Below are 21826 nucleotides of genomic sequence, written 5' to 3'. Positions count from 1 at the left end.
CAACTCGAACGTTATCATTGACGCGGCCGGTTTATCCTGAGTCGGTTTCGACTTTGTTATCACTTACTACAAACGTAACATATTATTGATCATTTCAAAGTCATTAATTTCATGTTGCCCTAATTTTTTTTTCTTAAATACTGAATATAAATAAGAGTTAGAAAAAAAAAACTTTTCATCGCTTGAAAAAATATTATATAATAATTATATAATTGAAAGATTTGATACAAATTTGAAATAACATATAATGAATTTTCTAGAGGTACATATTATTTTTATAGAGATAATCTTTCCTTAATTTATTTGGAACTAATTGGACAAAGCCCTCCCGATAACAAAATACATAGAAATCATTTTACGAAGAAAGTCGTATATATAACTTGCATTTTAAAATTAATAACTAGATTAAAATATTGTATGAGGATTTTTTTTTTAATGTATATGTTTAGTACAAGTTTGCATCGTCACACTACAGATAAAACATTAACAATTTCTCAATTAAATACTATGTGAAAAACATTTAACGAAACGTCTATGTAGATTCATACTCTTCTACTACCGGTAGATTTATTATTATTATCTAATAATCATAATAATAGTTTTCTAACAAACCCCTGAAGGTCATCGCCCTCTCAAACGGTAAATCTTAATTCAATGAATATACCTACTTAAATTTATCACTTTCAAGATGTCAAAAAAAAAACATCTTTAATATCGAATAAATTTTTTATAATAAAATTATTTAATTTAGTATAGTCGTATATTTTCTTAAATATTTATTACCTACGGTATCTTAAGATGACTGTAAACAGGTGTACTTGTTACTTGATTGTTTGGTTAAAATTATTGGGATATATCATAACTATATATACATCAGAACTGTATAACTAGCACTTAATAGTGGGCAGACAGATATCGAGCTGGCACGATAAACAAACATAATACAGTGATAGCGAAACAAAGGAATCATTTAATGATAAGTCGTATAAACACTTATTATATACGTACCTAACGATAGCAGTATATACTATATACTGTATTCTGTAATACAAAAAGCAGTTATATTGACGAAATATTGAAGTTAAAAAAAAAACACGTAAATATTACATTCAATCGTAACACATGGTTGCCCAAGCGGTTATAGTACGGTTGCTTTGTCAATAGAGAATAGATAACAAAAAAATATCATAAAAAAAAAAACAAACTAAAAAGCCGACTGCTTACTAACGATAACACTTAAACTTTATATTACTTAACGAAATATACATATATATGTATTTGTAATACACCTGTTAACACCTTCCAATATGTTTTTTATCCATAATATTTACAACAACCCAGTGACCGAATCTAATTATGTCCAATCACTTCAATAACATAACTAAATCCGTATCCAGTTTGGTACCAGGAATACGAATTAAGTTTACTTTAATTAAACGAGTTAAGCTAAATCTAATAGCGGGTTAAAAGAAGTGTTCCTTATCTTAGCATAAAAGGAGTCGGTTGAAAACGTTAGCCAGCCAACACATCTCTAGGAATTCGTCATAAAATTTAATGAATCTTTTAATAAATATTGCGTTTAAAAAAAACTGCACAAGATAACTTCGTTTTGGCTAAAGATCAAACGTAACAGTATCACGATAATAGTTACAACTCTTTATATTATAACATTTGCTTATAGAATATTTAATTTATTACTTTAAAAATAAACAGCTAGCCAGAAGAAATATTGACATAATTCTGACAGCTAAATGTTGCCATATAAAAAAATATGTAGGCAGATCATAAAATGTTCATATATTTATTTAATATAAAAAATATATATTATTTCATGTCAGTTGTTTCTATAAAAGGTGCTATCTACTGTCCAGTAGAGACAAATATAAACGTTCAAGTGGATCAAGGACAGCTATACAATTCAAAATGTCGAATGACGCGAACGTTGTTAGGTAACCAACCATAACTATTTCAAAATATCTTTATAATGTTTAGCTTCATTCACACTTTCACCGTTATTAGTAAAGATTTTGGTATAACACTTACATTCCTTTTATAAAAAAAATGTTATTGATGATAAAAAAAAAATACCTCAAAGTCAAGAAAAATATACACATATTTAAAAAAAAAAAAATAAAACAACATCGAATTTAATTTAAAAATAGAATAATTAATGAATATACAACTGATTATTTTGATAAGTTATCGAAAGATAATGGTTTAATAGAAATAAAACTACGTATATATAGCTGCCAATTATAATAGCCATCATATCCGTTTGGTTAAATATTTTAAATTTAGAACGCAGTATAGATCGGCGCACTATACTATAATGGAAACGTTTGTTAAGTTTACTATCACTAATGATGTAATACGCACACAACAGATAAGCGCAGTTAGAAAACTACACGTTTATTGTAAAATTTAGTTTGAGCATTTTAATCGATACCGAGAAAATAGGTGAACTAGTGACGTATGTGGGTTAACATTATCAGGGGGTCGGACTGTACAGGATACTGGAGACTGCGACGTACCCCTATAACCGCCTATTATATATATTAAATGAGTATGTAGTTCAAGATAATAAAAAGTCTTAGATCTCGCTATTATATAGGTGTATTATTTTTTATTTTATATACGTAACAAGACGTGATAACAGCGTTGCAATAATATTAAGTCGTGTTCTGAAGTCGTAACATATTCTAAATACCCGTGACTATTCCACAAGTCAATACAAGTATATCCTCACATACAAAGTTTTAATTCTTTTCCTCTCTTTATATGATTTGCTCATAAATTGCGTAAAGTTAGAAGAAATTTATGATCGAGCTTAATATATTATTGATCCTTGAGGGATTATATTCAACGTTTTAACTTGCGATCTTTTTGTATTTAAAATATACGTACATAATTTTTTCTTTTAGTCATAACTTTAATATTTCTACACAAAAATAGAAGAATAAGCCAAAAACATTTTTTTTAATATAATAAAAAAATATATATAATTATGGTACTTGTGGAAGTCAATTTTAGCATACAAGTTTTTTTAAACTAAAAATATTGTGCAACGTCCCAATGGCTAATATAAATATTTTAAAAAATCACCTAAGAATGTCTGTAAAAAAATATATATATAGAAAATTTTGCGAAAATCAGCTACAATTCCACTGAAGCGTGATTCATTTTCATTATAAATTATTTCACAGCGACATTAATGAGTCAAAGTTAATCTGATAAACTATGTCCGAATACATTAGGACTATTGTTTTTTCCAAGACTTTTCCTTTACAAATTGAATGGATGGCGACCATTGCCAACTGAGTGACTCACCCCATTCATTGAAAAAAATAATTAATAACCGAAACAAAATAATATAGGAAAGTTAGAACATTTCACACGACATTAACAAAACGACTAGGGCAGCTCGCTGATGAGTGAGATTAAATATAAAATCTATTTTTACATACACGGCCTCGTATACAGCTAATCGAATTGAAAATCATCACCTTGAGCTTGAACTGTTGACTGCCAAATTGATGACAGAAAAAAAAAACTTACATAACATCGCCATTATGTAATGGACGCGCCCGCTATTCGAATAACCAACGAGCATGCAATATGGTTTCCAACTGACAACTGACTGGCTTTACTAAATATATCGAGATCCAAATAAATGTATATCATATATATAATTATCAAGCTCTTTCCGTATTAAAGTATCCTTAGTATTTATTTTTTAAACAATTTCCCGTTTCCTGATCGTAAATTAAAAATTTTGTTCGAAATTTAAAATTTAATACCGCCTTAGTATGCCTTTTACGCAAGTATGAAACATAATGAAGTATTAATTTTTGTCTTTACATGATGACAAAAAATCTTAAAACCACAGCCTCGTTAATATCCAATGCACGATCTTAATGTAGATGAAATTCTCAATATTTGAAAGCCACTGTGATACTTTAAACTCGTTACGCACGTGCTAGCTACAAATGGAAGCCAAATGTTCCTTTTACAATATCATACAAGCAGAGAGATTGATGCAGTGGACTCACTATAAATATTTATACATATATTATAACAGGTTAAAATCATCTAAATTTTTTATTACTAATTCGAAACCCTCTCTTGATAACACGGCTAATATATTTATAAATCAATTTTTATGTATTCCTTAATCCTACCAAGTATTGCATGTAAATGTAGACACGGACATTTTTCAATATTATATTCGTAAACCTTAAGTGTTACTATCTTATGCCATGTACCATGTGACTATGCAACCTTAGGTAGATATACTGTTTATAAATAAACGTATATTCTTATCCATTTTAAATGTCTTCCATATATAGTCCAATGTGTAAGAATAATCAACAGAGCTTTCTACGGATGGTAGCGCCTTACGACACCAGCGTACCGAGGTGTACCGTGAGGCCCTCTTCGCCACTTTCACTGTTGCCAACCATAACGATATAAGAAATTATTCATAACTTTGTTCATTTTTTTAATAATATCCGAATTTCATACTAAAAACATTATATAATCATTATGAAATAAAATACTATTGTTGTTTATTTAACTCGGAACAACTATTCGAAGTCACATTGATGATTTAAAGGTCTAAGGTGCTTTAGTTTTGTGTACAATAAACTAGAGTCCATAGTATATCATGCAAAATTATTGTCAAGTATGAAAATGTTAATGTATTACGCTCAAACGACAGATTACGTGGCTAACATGAAAAATAATTAATAAAAAAACTACATATCAGGATATAAAATATTAAAATAGTATAAGGAAAATGGCTATTTAATTGCCATAATCGCAATATCAGAACGATACCTAGTAGACCGATCGTTTCTTTGATACAAACGAGCCACGTTCACGTTTAATTCGCAAATCGTCTGACAAATATACGTAAAACGTGACCTTGATCGTATCGTATATATCACGTAAACTTTTAAATTTTACGCCTCAACTAGAACGATACACACACAATGTTTACTCACAATGATAACGCGGTAGTCGGTACCAACATTAGTCAGTAGGCCTACTACGGGTTTGCACGACAGACGTTAACACCGACCGTTTCGAGGTTTTTAGTTTATTCAACAACATCAATGGCATTCTGTTTAAGAAAACTCTCTTACTACAGATGTAGGTTGATCTAAGTAGGTTTTTTTTATCTCATAAGGCATAGCAAAATGTTTGTTGTATTAAAAAGCTTTTTTTGTATATGAAATAAATAAAAACTAGTTTGGCAACGCCAACATCGCTAGTAAATAAAACATACACGTTTACCACTTTATAGTGATTTGAAATTCCAATTAAACATAAAAAGCGTACAGATAAGAAGCATACAGCCAGCGGGTCGTGACGTGGTGGTTGGATGTAAGGAATTTATGAAATATTACAAAAAATATATATACATATCTCATAAACTCAATACGGATAATAAATGTCAAGCTACAACAATATACAGTATGACACAATGCCATCAAAACATACTTGACTATAGACTTCCTTGAGCCCGCTCGTGGTGAAATCCTAAACTGGAACACGTTCTCGACCAAATAGTCCGTTTCTATCAAAAGCACAACCACCGTAACAGATTACTCAACCCAGACAAAACTGCCTGCCCTTATTGTTAAACTGATTCCACGTATACGACCACACAAACTATGCTCTTGAAACTTTTCAATACATATCCCTTCCTATGGATAGCATATAAAGATCAAATAAAAGAAAGATATGATGAAATTAACGCGAAGCGCTCGGGGAGTTGTTATCGCTGGCGTTGCGCACTAGTGACTGAGACCACTCGCGGACCACGAATCAATGTTAGGTTGTGCAGCTGTGTGTGTGTAAATCTGTGTGCGTGTGTTGTATAATGATACAAACGCACACATAGATACACTTCGCCGGGGCAGAGCGACCATCATTGTCTCAACTACCCGGGCTATACCTGTTATTTGAATGACGTTAACGAACTCAATGACCCCCGATTATCCTTAGCATTGATATTACACTAAGCTATAATTACAGCATTAATAATATATATACAAATATATATATATATATATAATATAATATACGAGATAACGACAATTATATCATTCAATGATTGCACAACAGTGGACGATAACCAATTAAGACTTGAAAGACGGATGGACGAACTAAAGCAATTTGTGGCCAGTCCGGTGTTATATAAGCACCATCATTTCATTGTGTACAATGAACCATTTTATATAACAGATGAATAAATAAACAACGTGAACCACTGTACATGCACTACACGTGTAAATAGTTAGTTATAAAATTACTAATAAGTATGTAATGTTAATAAATAATCATATTTTTTTATTACCAAGATGACGTTTAGTAAAAACGATTGTTACAGTAGCAACAAATGAACTAAGTAAGACTACTTACAAGAAATTCAAAGTAGAAACTGAATTATACTATCGGAGAGAAATCTCAATTTCATAACTGTATCCATTCTAAGGATGATTTGCATAAAAACAAAACTATATATATTTTTTTAAGTTTTATATTAACGGAGATAACACAATCAGTTTATCTATCACCTCATTTAATATAAAAATATTGTTTATATTAATGACAGTTCAAAATATTTTAAAAACATTATCATAAGTGGATCTTACCATGGAATTAATTTAATGATAAAAAAAAATCAACGTTAGTATCGATTAGATTCAATTGACAGCTTATTTGATAGGCGGTTATAAATATATAACCTGTCTCATTAACATGATTAACCTGAATGAGTTGGACCTGAGGGTGGCGAAAATAAAAAAAAAATTAAAAGGAAAAATGGCGGTAAAAAATAGGACATTGTAAACAAACCTCAGCGAGAGACGTTGATAGATCCTTCGAGTTATACTCAAACGTTTCGTTCTGATAGCTGTTGGTTGTGAAGGTCTCGGCAGACAAACGTCTAGCACCTGAGAGCATCTTGCTTTGTACTGAATGAACGCGAAGCCGACCGACGATTGTTATTCCTCGCGACCAATGATAAGATAATTTCTCAGTAATCCGAAAGCATTCTGTCAAATATGATACCATAATACCGTTTTGTTTGGTTAAAACCGGATTGATTTACGTTACGGAAAATGTTGAGATTATATGAATGTTATCGTTGGAGACGATTTGTGTCATTTATTAGCGGTATTTAGCTCACTATTAATAGAGCCGTATAAGGTGTTATTTGAAAGATACATTGATTCTCATATGAATAGTCGCTTGTTTGTCAAGGTTATATTCCGCTGATTTTCAACATAATTCTATCCATATACTTTATTCGTTCGTTTAAATTTCTATATACATACATCTAAAATATTCATCGTGAGAGTTTCATTTAAAGAAATATTAGCAATAAATTACGTAAATAGTGTTGTAAGCTTAGAATATTATCAAATTTAATTTCGTAAAAATATATTGATAAAATTCTTTGTGTGTGATTGATAATTCGTGTAATCAAAACAATTATAAGCCTTCATATTACGTAGAAAAATTAAATCTAAGAACGCGTGCCACGTTACATGACCTCATACTTTGAAAATAAATATATTATATATCGGTGATACTAGATTATGCTTTATATATAGGCGATGCTCTGTCTGTTTTTACGAGCTATGAGCTTTAACAATTTCATAAGCTACCTTAAAACGTTTTGAAAGCCGACCGTAACTGCTTTCACAGTGAAGTCATCTGTATACAGAATTTACACATCTCTATAACGAATACCTAAAAGATGACAAACCTGTGTCTGTCCCTGAATTCCCGTTCAAATTTGGCAGATAGCCAACAATTTAATCGTACACTAATTAAAACTAAGCCTGCGCGTACAATGCCTTAACGTATTTGGATCATATGATGTATTAAATTTGTATACAACAATGTAAACCAGCTGTTATTGTAATACGTCAGAATAAATTTATTATATGTACTTCGACTTATCTGAATGAGATTACAAACAGGGCTATAAATGGTTTTTATCAAAACACTTCATTGTATCCACGTTAAGACCGTCGACCCGAGATTCCTTAACGTCCTCCATAAACAAAACTTGACATATATTCTTACGGCATTATAAAACGGGGTTGCCGTTTTTTATTGCAATAAAAAATAATAAAAGTGTAATAAAAAAAATTCAAAATAACATACAAGATACATAAAAATAACGAAAAAAATGTTCGACGCTCGAATAATATTCAGAGAAGAATTCACTTTAGCACGTATTATAGAAAATATATTTCATGGCAGCGTAAATAACATCGCGAAAATATTTATAGCAAGTGATTCATATAATAAAAACTATATATAAAAAAAACTCAAAGATCTCTGTATGCTTAACACAAGTTTGTATCGTCACACTGCGTACGAACCGTCTCCCGTTTCACATACAATAGCCTAATTTAATTATATAAAATGTGATGCTGAATGGACGATAAACTAATAACGCTACGTATGGTGTGTAACGATGCGGACCTGAGGTAAGCTTACTGTACTTATAAATAATGCACGTAAATATTGAATTTGGCCGGATCACGCGAATTCCAATACAAATAAATACACAACGCGGAAACGAAGACATTATTGGATATATTAAATATATTATATTTATATATATATTTGGCAAAAAGCCAGCTATAGTATTCATTATAGACATACTGAATTTTCGTAACGTAATACAAAGTACAACGATTGTACAACGATTTCAAAACACGTGTAACTTGAAGTGTTGCGTTATTAAATTCGATTAGACTTAAAATTAACAAATATTCATTAAGTTTAATCGCAACCCTAGATTTGATTGATATCAATTTAAAAAACATATATTTCAAGAAGTTATATCAAAATAAAACACCTTAATATAACAAAACTGTCATCTCAAAATCCAAGACATGTGACTACTTTATGAATAAATTCTCAAGAAATGAGGCTTTATTATAATCAAAAAGTCATTTAAAGGCATTCAGTTAAGTCCAACGCCCGCCATAATATTTAATAAAATTCATAAATTATAAATAGAGTACAGGTCCATAGCAATAGCACTTAACGTGGTCATTGAAATAAATCACGTTCAGTCAAATACAATGCCTCTACTACTAAGGGTACCGCATTGCGTTACATACATCTGAAACATAAGGATTACAGATATATTAGATACTCAATAGATTTCAACGACAAACAAAGTCACAATACAAAGCATATAGTTTAAACGATTACATATAAAATTTAATCTTATCAATCAGATGTACAACTAGACACTAATGCCATATAATGTCATGAGGCCTTGGTCCCTAATCAATGTCAATGCTGTAGTTGAAGGGTGGGCCTACGTCCGAGGCCTTGGACGATGCGTAGGCCGACAGGGCGCGTGTGACGTCACACTGCTATATAAACCCAGCCTACGCGACGCCACGCCAGTTTACAACCATTAATGGTGAGTTTTCTGACAGACATTATTAATATAGTGATATTTAAGTAATATTGAATTATTCAAAACTTCTTGTATATATACATATTATAGTAAATTTTATATATATATATATATATATGTATATATATATATATATATGTATATATATATATATATATATATATATATATATATATATATATATATACTTGAAGTAATGTACATATATATATATACATAAAATATAATTATTTATGTTAAAATAAACCAATATTATCGATTTTAGACATAAAGTTTCGACTTTTTTGCACTCAATTTGCTAGCAGATACACGAAATAAGATTATGAAATAGTACAAAAGAGCGTATAACTTTTGAAATGTTTACTGTAAATATTATAATTTATAGAAAAAAGTATGAAAATGTACTCGAAAAGAACTATTTTTCATACATCAATATGTCATTAAGGATAATATAAGCCTGTTATTTTTAGTGCCTCAGGAATCCCGTAACTCAACCAGCACTAACAATGTCTCAGTTAGTGATGACATCAAACTAAACAATCAATTTACGAACGAAACGTAATTTATTTTTACAACACAATAGCTATTACGGAAACTAACGTGATTGAAACTCAGACTTACATTATTTACAGTTTTGAAGCCAATTATAATGATAGGCTGTTATATAAGTTGCTTTAAAACACAAAACTATATGTTCATAACCTATTTAATAGAAATAGTTTAAATGGGTTATGAGGTGATGTGTTGTGTTGTAACGGGACGGACAAAATATACATATTTTAATAAAAATCTTTGGCCAATATATACCTAAGAATATCGTTGATTTGGTGAACGATATATAAAAGGGAATCCTCTGCGATCTCTCGCAGTTAGCTCGAATGAGGTTGTAACGTACTTGACCTTCTTGCTGTAAGTCCATTAATTTGGTGTCGGTATTAACCCTGTTCCTTCTCTCTCATAAATATCTCGTGTTACAAAAGAATCTGAACATATTTTTGTCACCGCTTCATCCGTCTCGGGATTATTCCTTGATGGGTAACTCGGGCTATGACTGATGGCATTGAAAGGTAGATTGAATTAAATTAAAATTTCGACCGTTGCATTAAATGGCCACATAAAAACATTTTTTTTTTTGTCACACATTCTCATATCAAATCATTCTTATAAATTTTTTTGTGTTTTATATTAAAAATTGTAATGTATTATTTGTAATAGAAAATAGAACACCCTGTTACTGGCTGATACATAAAAAAAATGTTGCGAATGTAATGAAAAACTAAACATTTTATTCGGTAAAAATAAGATGTACGAAATTTTACGACAATTATTATTAACAAGAATTGTGTTATGTTTACGAGACGATGTTCAAATTTCGTTCACATTGCTCAGAGCAGCTGAAATAATATTATTACTCGAAGTAAACATCGCGCAGACGATGATTGCAAAATATTAACCAAATATTATCAAAACTTTTCTATTTAATAATATAAATAACATACGGACTCTCCTTTCCACATGACACAGAATCTTTAGGCGAAAATACTTTTATAAAACACAAAATCACTATACGCTTAGCAAAAAAAACTACAGAAGAAGCGTCACCGGTTTTTTAATCCTTAATACTATAGAGTGACAGAGATTTATGAATGGAAAACTAGGAACGTTACTTACGTAGTGTGACGGTACAGATTTTTTGTAAGGCCAGAGACATAAATCAATGCAACAATTATTATAGTCCATGGCTCTAGTATTTCAAACAAAATAGATTCCAAATAGTTTTTATATAATTGTAGCGTCTTGAAACATCAAATCGTGCTGTCGAACTTTGACTTTCTTCCATACACTATCAATAGTTCAGTGTCGGAAAGAAACTGGCTGTCGTCCAGATACAAGCGATAAACAGCGAACCGGGCGCCAGGGTGCTGATCTAACAATAAGTGATAATGACGGAAATGGTGCACTTCATCTTAAATGTCGTGTCGCAGCCGAAATAAATAGCCGGTTCACGTATAAATTACACATTCAGGATGAATTTATTATTTAGTTATTCGTCCAGCAACAATTTGATCGAATATTTCAATAAATGACCAACGTGAAGCGAAAACTGGGTAAATCTTCATATGAAAATTACGCAGCAGATGAACAGTTTACAAATACAAAGTTTACATGGAGAAAAAATACATTGAGATTTATTTAAATAAATATTTGTGTGTATGTGTGTGTGTGTAAGATACGGTATATTATTTAAAATTACACACACTACCATGACTTTGACACACACATATAAGTATACGACAATTCGTGACGATTCCTCGATTTTTTGCCACTAAATGTCAAATATGAGATATCGATTCTGATAATGAAGTTCAAATAATTAATTAAATTCAAGTATAGAGTTAGGCCACATGTAGTTACAGTAAATCTTTTAATTGTTACAAAGAAAAATTTACATTCCACATACATATATAATTTGATTGCTATTAGTAGTTAATATTCTCAGCCGAGAGGATTTTTTTTAAATAGATATTTGCTTTTAATGAATAAAAATTAATTATTAATGTTGTGTTGGGTAATTATAGAAAATTTATATAGAGGGAAAGACGACTAGGAGAACATCGAGAAAATATAAAATCCAATAGAAATTTATAATTAAATAAATAATGAAAAACTGATTTCCGTGTTAAATAAATATTAATATACAATCTTGCTATTATATCGAAAATTATTGATGTCGCTTTTATGATCAATGGACTGATCACGAGGGAATCCGCATTAAAAATTACGTAAAAATAATAAGGAATTAGTCATGAGTGAATTAAATTGGAGCAAAGATAACTGTGTTATTCGGATTTACTGCGCGGATTTTATTATTTAAAAACTACATAATCCCGACGTTTCGGTTACTTTGCAGCAACCGTGATCACGGGCAGACGAGGTGTGATCACGGTTGCTGCAAAGTAACCGAAACGTCGGGATTATGTAGTTTTTAAATAATAAAATCCGCGTAGTAAATCCGAATAATACTAGTTTCATTTAAATGAATACTCGCGAAAATCTTAGATCTCATTAAAGATAACTGTGTTTAAGCAACTTTAGGTAAATCGAGCCAAAACAAATATTTACAAGTTACCTTGCACTAGATAACAGTATTACCATAGGTTTCACCGTCATCGGAACGAATAAAGACACTGCCCAGTTTTTACATTGATGCTATGGTATGCGAAAAATTATAAACGAAAAACGACAGATCATCTGTATTCAGTTTGAAATTTTAAACCACTAGTAAGGATAAAGTTTTATTTGAAGAAGACATCATAATAGGTTATGTTTAAGAAAGATTCATATTTGAAAAATATATTCAAATCGTACCGCGACTTCGGTTGGCGGTTTTTTTCTTGGGAGTCTATTATGGAGCTCAATTTTAACACTATGGGGCCGTTCAAGTATTACGTAAGCACTATGGGCGGGCGGGGGGTTCTTTGCTTTGCTTATTTTGGATGACATGGGGGGTAGGGGAGTCTAGATGATGATTACGTCATCGGTAGTTATTTACCCTTTTACCGAATGGGAACCCTCACATTGTCTTAGCTTGAAAACAAAACGCATTTTCGGGGATTCCCGCAAAAAATGCAGACGTTTAGGCACTCGCTTTAGAACCGAGAAGGGGAATTACCGCGCGCTATTCACTTGTCGTAATTTCCTCTGTCAGTGAATTGTTTCGTTTGGATACTATAGCGAGTAGACTATTGACTTCGTTCAAGCTCTATATCATTCTTCTGTCAAGTCACTAAATCGTCACATCGAGGAGAGCCATAAAAAAGTAAACACGCACACTGATAGGAAAGTAAGACCTGTGAGAGTCGCTGCTCGTCGTGCTAATGAACTGATGTGCATTATTCAAAATTTAGAGCACCATGATGTTGAATGGCTCGATGGTAACGACGTAGACATTCCAAAATTGGATGAAAGGGAGCAGACTCACAATACTGAGCTGCAATCCAAGCAATCGAATGTCATCGAAAACTTAGAATCATGCAAACAGGTATCATGGACTGAAGATTGTTAATTTGAATTTCATGAGTGTACCAAAAATTAAATAAGTTTGTTATGTTTGTAAGATTATAATATTTTTGGACCTTTCTCTATATTGAACACTGTATCAATAAAATCTATTCTTTTTCCTAAATCTATCTTCTTATTTTTAAAATTATAATTATTATAATATAAAAAAAAAATACAGAAATTGAAAATGTTTACGTAAGCATGGGGGGAGGGGGTTAGAGCTTTGCTTACTTTTGCTGACAAGGGGGATGGGGGGGGTAAACAATTGTAATAAATATGCTTACGTAATACTTGAACGGCCTCTATGCACGGGATATGTTCTTTATTACAAGTTGTTATTTATGTTTGGATGGATGTCCTGTTATCCATAGCAGACCCTATGGTCTACAACTATTTGTAGAATGCCTAGAATAGTAATTATCTTTTGCTTTATATGAAAGTAATGAATCCCGTACACCTGCTGGAGTCCACAAAGTGGTAGAGTCATTTGTCATGACATTGCAGTGCTGATTTAATTGCCATAACGAGCAACTATACACGTGTATCAAAGTAATTTTCAATAAAAAACAATAGCATATGTATATACGTCTGTGCCATGAAGACATTTAGTAAATTAATTATCTATGACAAGCGTTTACTACTATATACAGTATTTTATATTGGCTCATAAAGAGACAAGTGCATTTTTCTTATTAATATGAAATAATGGAGATCATAAATCTATATTCTCTAAACAAACAACCACTGTGATTATATTTAATTATGACAAATAACTGAATTAACGTCTTCAATATCTCACCTCTACAATAGAAATGAAATGTTTTTTCTATATTATAATGGAATATAATTATAAATAACAAAATAATAATAATTTATTGAAAAGACTTTATATAAAACTTCAACTCTCATATTAAATAAGAAACGAGGAACTCCTCGAATGCAGTGTGCCACCTCGTACTAAGCATACTGAACAAGGACATTTTTAAAATTTTTCAACCAGTCATCTTTATAATCGTATCTAATTATATTTCTGTGTAAGAACATTGTTGCCGTAGTTTTTGGGTTCAACAATGCAAAACAAGTATTAGGTGCAATTTTAATATTTAATAAAAAATATCGTAACTTAATATAACGTATAAAATTTTCCAATTAATTATTTTGTTTATTTCTTTTCCCGAAAAAAATGACTTAACGAACAACCAATTTTAGTAAATATGTAACCAAAGAAAAATAAATAGCATACGATTAAGTCATGCGCTAACAAGAAATATTATTAATTCAAGTTAAAACCTACTAAAAAATTATTTTATATTTTCAGATATGATTTAAATAAAAAATAAAAAATCACATGCAAACAAAAGGCAACAATATTAAGACATGGTTTCAGACAAGTAGAATATAAAAATAAAACAATTTTATGACAAAAAAGTAAAACCCAGTGATTGATCATTCCCTTAAGCCTTTATATAATTTAGACGAATTTAATAAAGCGACTTTTTTAAATAATTTAAATATATCCTAAACAATGAAATGTACATGAAAGAATCTTTTGAGAATATAATATCTGTTAGTCTTTGAATTTTTTTGTCACTTGGATTTTTTTACGAATGAATATATAAAAATAAGCAAAAAGGAAGAGAGGTGACATTAACAAGCAGACATATTTCTTACGAAAACCTCCAATATAACAATATCATTTAAAAAAAAATCAGTTTATATAATTTAAGGGCATGGAATGGTTTATTCAATAATCAACTCTATCATAAAGCAAATTAAATCATAGTATCGATTGATCGGAATTTCCGTAGTACCTATTATTATTTGTATCTAACCAAGTGAATTTGTTTACAGACATTCGACAATGATTCATAGTGATATAAAAATATCGTACGATATAAAATGTCATAAACCGATATATGAGATCTTAAATATTATTTATTACATCGAGTATATAACCAATAAAGTATATACAGTTTGTTTTTTTTTAATATATTATAACGGCTGATGCAAATCACGTCAAGTATTGCAATATATTATTTACAAACAACAATATAAACATTACATACCGCGCGAATAGTTTGTTCACTGTGTACGGAAAGGTTAATGTAATGTCAAACGCATTGACATAGCCGACATTAGGTACGGTCCGCATTTAGTATTTACTAAACACACCGACGTTTTGACGATCGAAACGATAATATTTAAATAACATAATTGTTAAAATTTAAACCATCTACATTTTTAGAGACCCAAAAAAAAAAAAAATTAAATGCTCGGCGACAATATATCAAAATTTTAAGTTACATTGACTTAAAACGATACAAACGCGACATTGTTTCAAGGTCGCCTCCAAGGCAAGAGTGAATTCTTATTACTGATAGTGCCTTTACCAAAGTCAGCTTAATTTCATGAATGACAATCAAGCGCACTGCAAAATTATATTAAAAATTTTAAGATCAACGGAAATTATTGAATCGATATGAAATGGGTTTAACAGAAACATACATAGAACGCAACCGAAACACATTCCTTTTGTCGAATAAAATACCTCAGTTAACTTAAACATATACGATATTATCAACCCTTGCAGACGCATGACACATGATTGGCAGATGACGTTGATTGTTGTGTCTTAAAGACATAACAGATTAGTTGCTAAGGTCTAGACTCCAAAAATGACTTTTATGTATTCAACAGATATGTGTACATATTTGTTTTAATAATGGCATTTATATCTTTTAAAGGTCTCAAATTTTAAAGATATTAATATTAGGTTTCTTTAAATATAGTTTTGCGTTTGTCTTCGTTCTCAAGCCCCGAGCCAATTTTTTGGTTTTTTATAACTTTGACGTCAACTTCCTTGTCTGTGTGTGTATATGTGTATCTGTTTGTGGCGTGGTAGCCCTCAATTTTTTTTTTATTATAGGCCAGTATCCTTAAGGTGGCTCTTAGATATGTTTGTTTAATATTGGCCAAGGAGTATAAGAGTAAAAACTCGTTGCCCAAATTATGTAAGGTATTTTTGTCTATCATTACATGACTAAGTGCTTGCATAGTATAGTACTGCTATAATCATTTAATTACATACAATTTATTAGTAGTTTTTTAAATATAAATTTTAGTTATTCTTTAAAAAATATTAGGAATTTAATTTAGATATTGAATCCAAGTCAGTTCACTAATTACCAAGGATGGTACAGTAATAATTTTGTCTCTTAAGAAGTGTGGAGTATAAAAAGCTCTAAATGTCATAAATAAATGTACCTTAATGAAACATCAATTATAATCATTCCTCAAATTAGTTCAAACCAATAACATTTGGTTCAGACCAGACGGCTCCATGACTGTGATAAATGACAACAAGCAGACACATCATGACAAGGACACTACAAAGAACTCATGTTTCCTCTTTGTGAGGTCACAAGGAAATGAAAAAAAAAACAAATCATTGATAAAGAAATAAATGACAATGTCAAGCTTGAAGCATTGCTTGTTTTGAATTCAACCCTGAACTTAACCTTAGGGAACAAACTTTTGAATGATAAACAAAAAATACACACAACTTTATGATATTAAAACCACATGTACAGCACAATGCACAGGAATGTATGAACTTTGGCAGTATGCCACTTAAAATTACATCCCATTTGATGATATTTAATCTCGTTTTGTTGATTGGTCAATACGCAGTAATGTTTTTACCAATATAACACCATTAATGTAGTAATGGTAAAACCAAAAGCTGGTTATGTAAGTAAATATATATATTAAACAAAAACATCCTAGTGGCACACAACATAGAGTACAAAATTGAACACAGATGTTTCGCAATAAATCACATATCATGACGACTCATTCTTCGACAGGAGCAGTATGAACTGGCCGATATAGATCCGATCGGGTTGGAATCAGATATTTATATGATGGTTAAAGGTTAAAGATAAAATTACTGAATCACTGAATCCATTAGCTGAGCACATGACTAGATGACAAATACCCATGTGATTCCATTACATGACAACATCTCCAATAATGTAAATTATATTCACACAAAGAAATAAACCAATATAATATTAACCTAACATACATTTTACTGAATACCTAACAAATAAATCACATGATTTTTATATTAAAGTATAATGTATGTAACAATACTTTGTATTAGCTATATTTATTTAACAGATTACATAAACAGAGATTTGACTTTTTGTTTTTTTTTTTCTAAATTCATGGTCTCTGTTACAGGACACAAAACTTAATGAGCTTTGAACATGAAAATGCTCCACCATAATTTTAATATGTACTCAAATAAACACTCAATACTCACAAGATACTAAAAAAATTTATGTTATACTATATTTTAGACCACCTAAGAATATATAAGTACGAATGTAACAAACCTCTTTTGATTCAGTAAATTTAAAAACAAATGAATATATTTATCTATTTATGTTTGAAATACTTAACAATTCCAGCTTGCATAAGATTAGTGAGCTCTTAAGTACTAAAAGGCTTACAGTCAACTATTATCCACTTAGAATGAATCCCCCATACAGACAATAATTTTTTGAAGTCGATGAAGCCTCATGTCATGTTATAACAGATAAAGTTTAGGATTAGAGCTAATAATGTTTTGTTAGAAGATTTGTCCATATGGTAATAATGCTCTTATAATAACACAAACCAGTCTCTTTCATAAAATAAATAAGTTAATTCAATTTCTATTCTTGTGACCTTTATTCGTGTCAAACATGCACCAATAAGTAATTAAATGAACCAAATAAAAAAAAAAACTTCATTGTGTTATATGAAAAACATTGCCATTGCCAAAAAAGTGTCTTTAAAAGTAAAAAATACCAGAAAATTTTGTTATCATCTACCACACTGTTTATTTAAACTCAAATATCACTAAATAAATATTACTTAGAATACAAACAATTGTTAAATAGACATGTTAGCAACATCCAAAACATATTCTTCATTTGATATAAAGTCGCCAATAGAATATTCAAACAACACCTGACCAAGAACCTTGAACTAAGACAATGTATATTGTTGGAACCCATTTATCTAGAAACTTAATGTCATTAACTGTAGACAAAGAGTCTGATATGCTCCAATGAATCATATTGAAGTAAAAACATCATAAATAAACAAATAAATGTTTGAATGTTATAACAACATATACAATAAGTTAAAAATTTATTATATTATATTTGCTATTGATAATCGATCTTAATATTATTGTATAAATATATACCTATTATTTAAAACAAGAAGTTATTGTTCAAGGACAACATGTATGCTAACAAGAATTTAAGCACTCCCTCAGTGAGTAATATTCAATATTACCTTATTAAAATTTACCTTTTTTTATTTCAATAATGGGTACAAGAACCTTCATACCTTTGTTTACTTTGATAATTTACAATGTTTTAACTATAATATGTAATGTAATTCAAAATTCATATATTGTAAAAAGTACTTAATAAAAAAAAGTTAAACACTCACCTTTAGTTCTTGTTAAATTCTTGTGATTTTAGAAAACGAAACACAAACTTCGTTATGGTAGATTGGAGACAGCAACCATTTATTAAAAAAAAAAATTAACGTAGCACTGCACTATTTTACATGTCAATTAAAATTTGAATTTGAATGTAAGCCAGCACAATATATTATTGCAATTAGATTTTACATATAATTTTGTTGCTTTAATAAATTAATTTGTTCTATTCTAAATAAAAACTATTATAATTCCACGAATCTAGAAACTGTTCCAGAAAAATAATTTAAGACAACCAGATGTCAATTTATGAAAATATCTACTGTCACAATTTCAATGACTTTTAAACCGGAAGTTTAATTATATACAGAGAAACATAAGATAGATTAAATTTTATAAAAATCAATAATATCAAAATAAAAAATTGTAAAACCAATTAATATTAATATATAGTAGATATATATCTAGATTAATATGAAGAACTATTTTTAAATATAAAGTAATAAATTTACTCAATTAAAGAAAAATGTAAATAATTTTGTATAACCTTCTTTAAATTAATAAAAAATACATTTAAAAGAAAGAAAATTATATGTCATAGTATCATTATCATGTATTTTTTTCCCTTCAATTTATTTTAATGTATTATTTATAATGCACAATTAACATGTCTTTAGACAACCATTGCGGCTGCACCTCACCAGATGAATGCCAAGTATGTTAAAATAAGTAATTTATTTCAGTACTTTAATAATAGTTGTCGATTTTTCACATATTTCTAATAATGTTTAAAATTCTGGCAATTAGTATTAACTACCTACAATTAATTTAATATAACAAAATGATTAAAATAATATGTTGTAAATTATATTTTTAATATTTTTTGTATTAAATTGAATATTAGTTTTTAACCACGGCAAGTATTGTTTTTATTCTGTAATTTTGTCTATGGAGAATAGGCTATAATCTGTAAAATTTTCGGATTTGGGAATGAAAGGATTTTCATTTTTGGTCGGTACTGATTGTCGTATATCATTATTGCACGAGGTGGATTTGTGGTAAAATAGAAACGCAGATTTTCTTCACTTTTTTAAATATATTGATAACATGCTTATGGATTTATCCGACGCGGACCAAAGTGATAGTGGAATGGAGTCCTTAACCGCGAGCAAAGACGATACACCAGAACGTAGACCTGAGGATATTTCCTTTATAACACCTGTACCTGTACAGGTTCGTCTGATGAAAGGAACAAAATTAGTGCTTTTAGTGACAATATATAAAACATAGTTTTTTTTCAGGTGGGAACTTCACCAACTGCTGGTACTCCGCCATACATCACTCTTAAAGAGTACGACGATGTATGTGAAGATAATATAAAGTATATATGTATGTGCCGAGTGGGTTGTAAAATAATATTTTAAAATGTTTTAGGAGCCAGACGAAACCTTATCAGAAAGGTTATGGGGACTAACTGAAATGTTCCCTGAATGTGTCCGCAATGGCACATACACAGCTACTACCAAAACTTGGTTTGTTATTAATTTTTCTGTCTGTTACTTGTAAATTTTGGAGCTGTATTATTTATACTCCTACATGTATGGAACTAAATAAAAATATACATGAATTTTATAAACAAGTAAACATAATTATTGTCATTATAATTTTAACTTGTGATACAATTTACATTTAGACGAGTTTTGTGGTCTCGTATTTATTATTATATGGTATCAGATACAAAAAAAATATGAGCTTAAAAGTAGCATTTTTAAATTAATGTGAGTTGATTACATCATCTTTTTGTCCTAAAGGTTTCAAATGGGCTTCTCTATAAAAAAATATTTGTAGAAATTGGTTTTTAACTTTATCTTAAATTACTAGTTTTGGACAGCTTCAATGTTCTAGTGACATAAAATTGTTTTGCTGACTCAAATTATTCTATATGATCAATTATTATTATGAAAATGAAATATTTTACTATTTGTTGGTTGTAGGAGTGGAGTAAAAAGTCTATACCAGCTATCTCGCTCTGTCATGTGGGTGGTTGCTAGCTCCTCGGTCATTCTCTTTGCCCCCGTCATATTTGAAGTTGAGAGGGCGCAGGTGGAAGAAATGCAAAAGTCACAACAGAAACAGGTATATAAAAGTATAATAAACATGACAAAAATAATGATGTCACTATGAAAAAACTAAATTTATTTTCTGGGAGTTTACATAAATCCTCAAATGTTGTCTAATTATCTTTTTTTTTCTATTTTAGGTACTGCTGGGTACTAATACTGCTATGTCAGGACCTACGCCAGGATTGCCGCCGATGCCACGATAAATATAGAATATGTACCAAATAAAATAATTTAGAACACACATGCGTGTTATCAGTATGTAACATGTGAATGAATATTCTTTGATGTTTCCACATATGATTTAATAATAGTTTAATTCAAATAGGTACTTTGACTTAAATCGATGAGATTTGGCAGCTGTACCAAACATGAATCTGTATGCATTTTCAATTGTTTGTCAGTAGTATATAGGTTAGATATGACAAAAAAAAGTTTTTGGTATGAAAAGGCTTTCTTTGTTTGAATGGCAATAGATTGGAGTATACATATTATTTTGAGTTGTAGATATAATTTTTGTTAAACATGTAATAGAAGAAATAAATCTTTTTAAAATGTTTTTTCAATTTTTAATTATACTCGACCTATTTTTAATCATAACTGATATTAAACTTATGGCTCTTTTTTTTCTTTTAATATGTTCATATGAACATGGTAAATATATAAAATCAATGCCAGATA

The 21826-nt window shown here is 29.9% G+C and overlaps 2 protein-coding genes across 5 annotated transcripts in view; one reads left to right on the top strand and one right to left on the bottom strand.

Moving 5' to 3' along the window:
* Positions 1–19319, bottom strand: part of LOC116769923 (inositol hexakisphosphate kinase 1) — a 32679-nt gene extending 13360 nt beyond the window's left edge. Inside the window, exon 1 of one of the 3 annotated variants that reach the window (XM_061527651.1) lies at positions 19034–19319. Coding sequence is in view for 1 of the 3 variants with exons in the window: in XM_061527649.1 (XP_061383633.1) it covers positions 6862–6969 (108 nt within the window). In the remaining 2 variants the exon portion in view is untranslated. Of the gene's footprint in view, positions 1–5502; positions 5818–6861; positions 7003–19033 lie in introns of those variants that run through there. The other 2 variants (XM_061527649.1, XM_061527650.1) reach the window with 2 other exon arrangements.
* Positions 19320–19644: 325 nt separating this feature from the next.
* On the top strand, positions 19645–21704 carry LOC116770340 (mitochondrial import receptor subunit TOM22 homolog). Of its 2 annotated transcripts, none has more exons than XM_032661779.2 (5): positions 19645–19740; positions 20327–20386; positions 20460–20557; positions 21020–21161; positions 21286–21704. In XM_032661779.2, the coding sequence occupies exons 1-5, from the start codon at positions 19693–19695 to the stop codon at positions 21349–21351; spliced, it is 414 nt and encodes a 137-aa protein (XP_032517670.1). In that variant the 5' UTR covers positions 19645–19692; the 3' UTR covers positions 21352–21704. The 2 variants fall into 2 exon arrangements, with proteins under 2 accessions (XP_032517670.1, XP_032517669.1); XM_032661778.2 differs by lacking the exon at positions 19645–19740 and adding an exon at positions 19998–20258.
* Positions 21705–21826: the final 122 nt, after the last annotated feature.

This window comes from Danaus plexippus (genome assembly GCF_018135715.1).
Source record: "Danaus plexippus chromosome 13 unlocalized genomic scaffold, MEX_DaPlex mxdp_15, whole genome shotgun sequence".
In the NCBI taxonomy this organism is placed as follows: domain Eukaryota; kingdom Metazoa; phylum Arthropoda; class Insecta; order Lepidoptera; family Nymphalidae; genus Danaus; species Danaus plexippus.
Note: the sequence above shows the minus strand (reverse complement) of the source record. Positions and strands in the feature narration are given on the sequence as shown.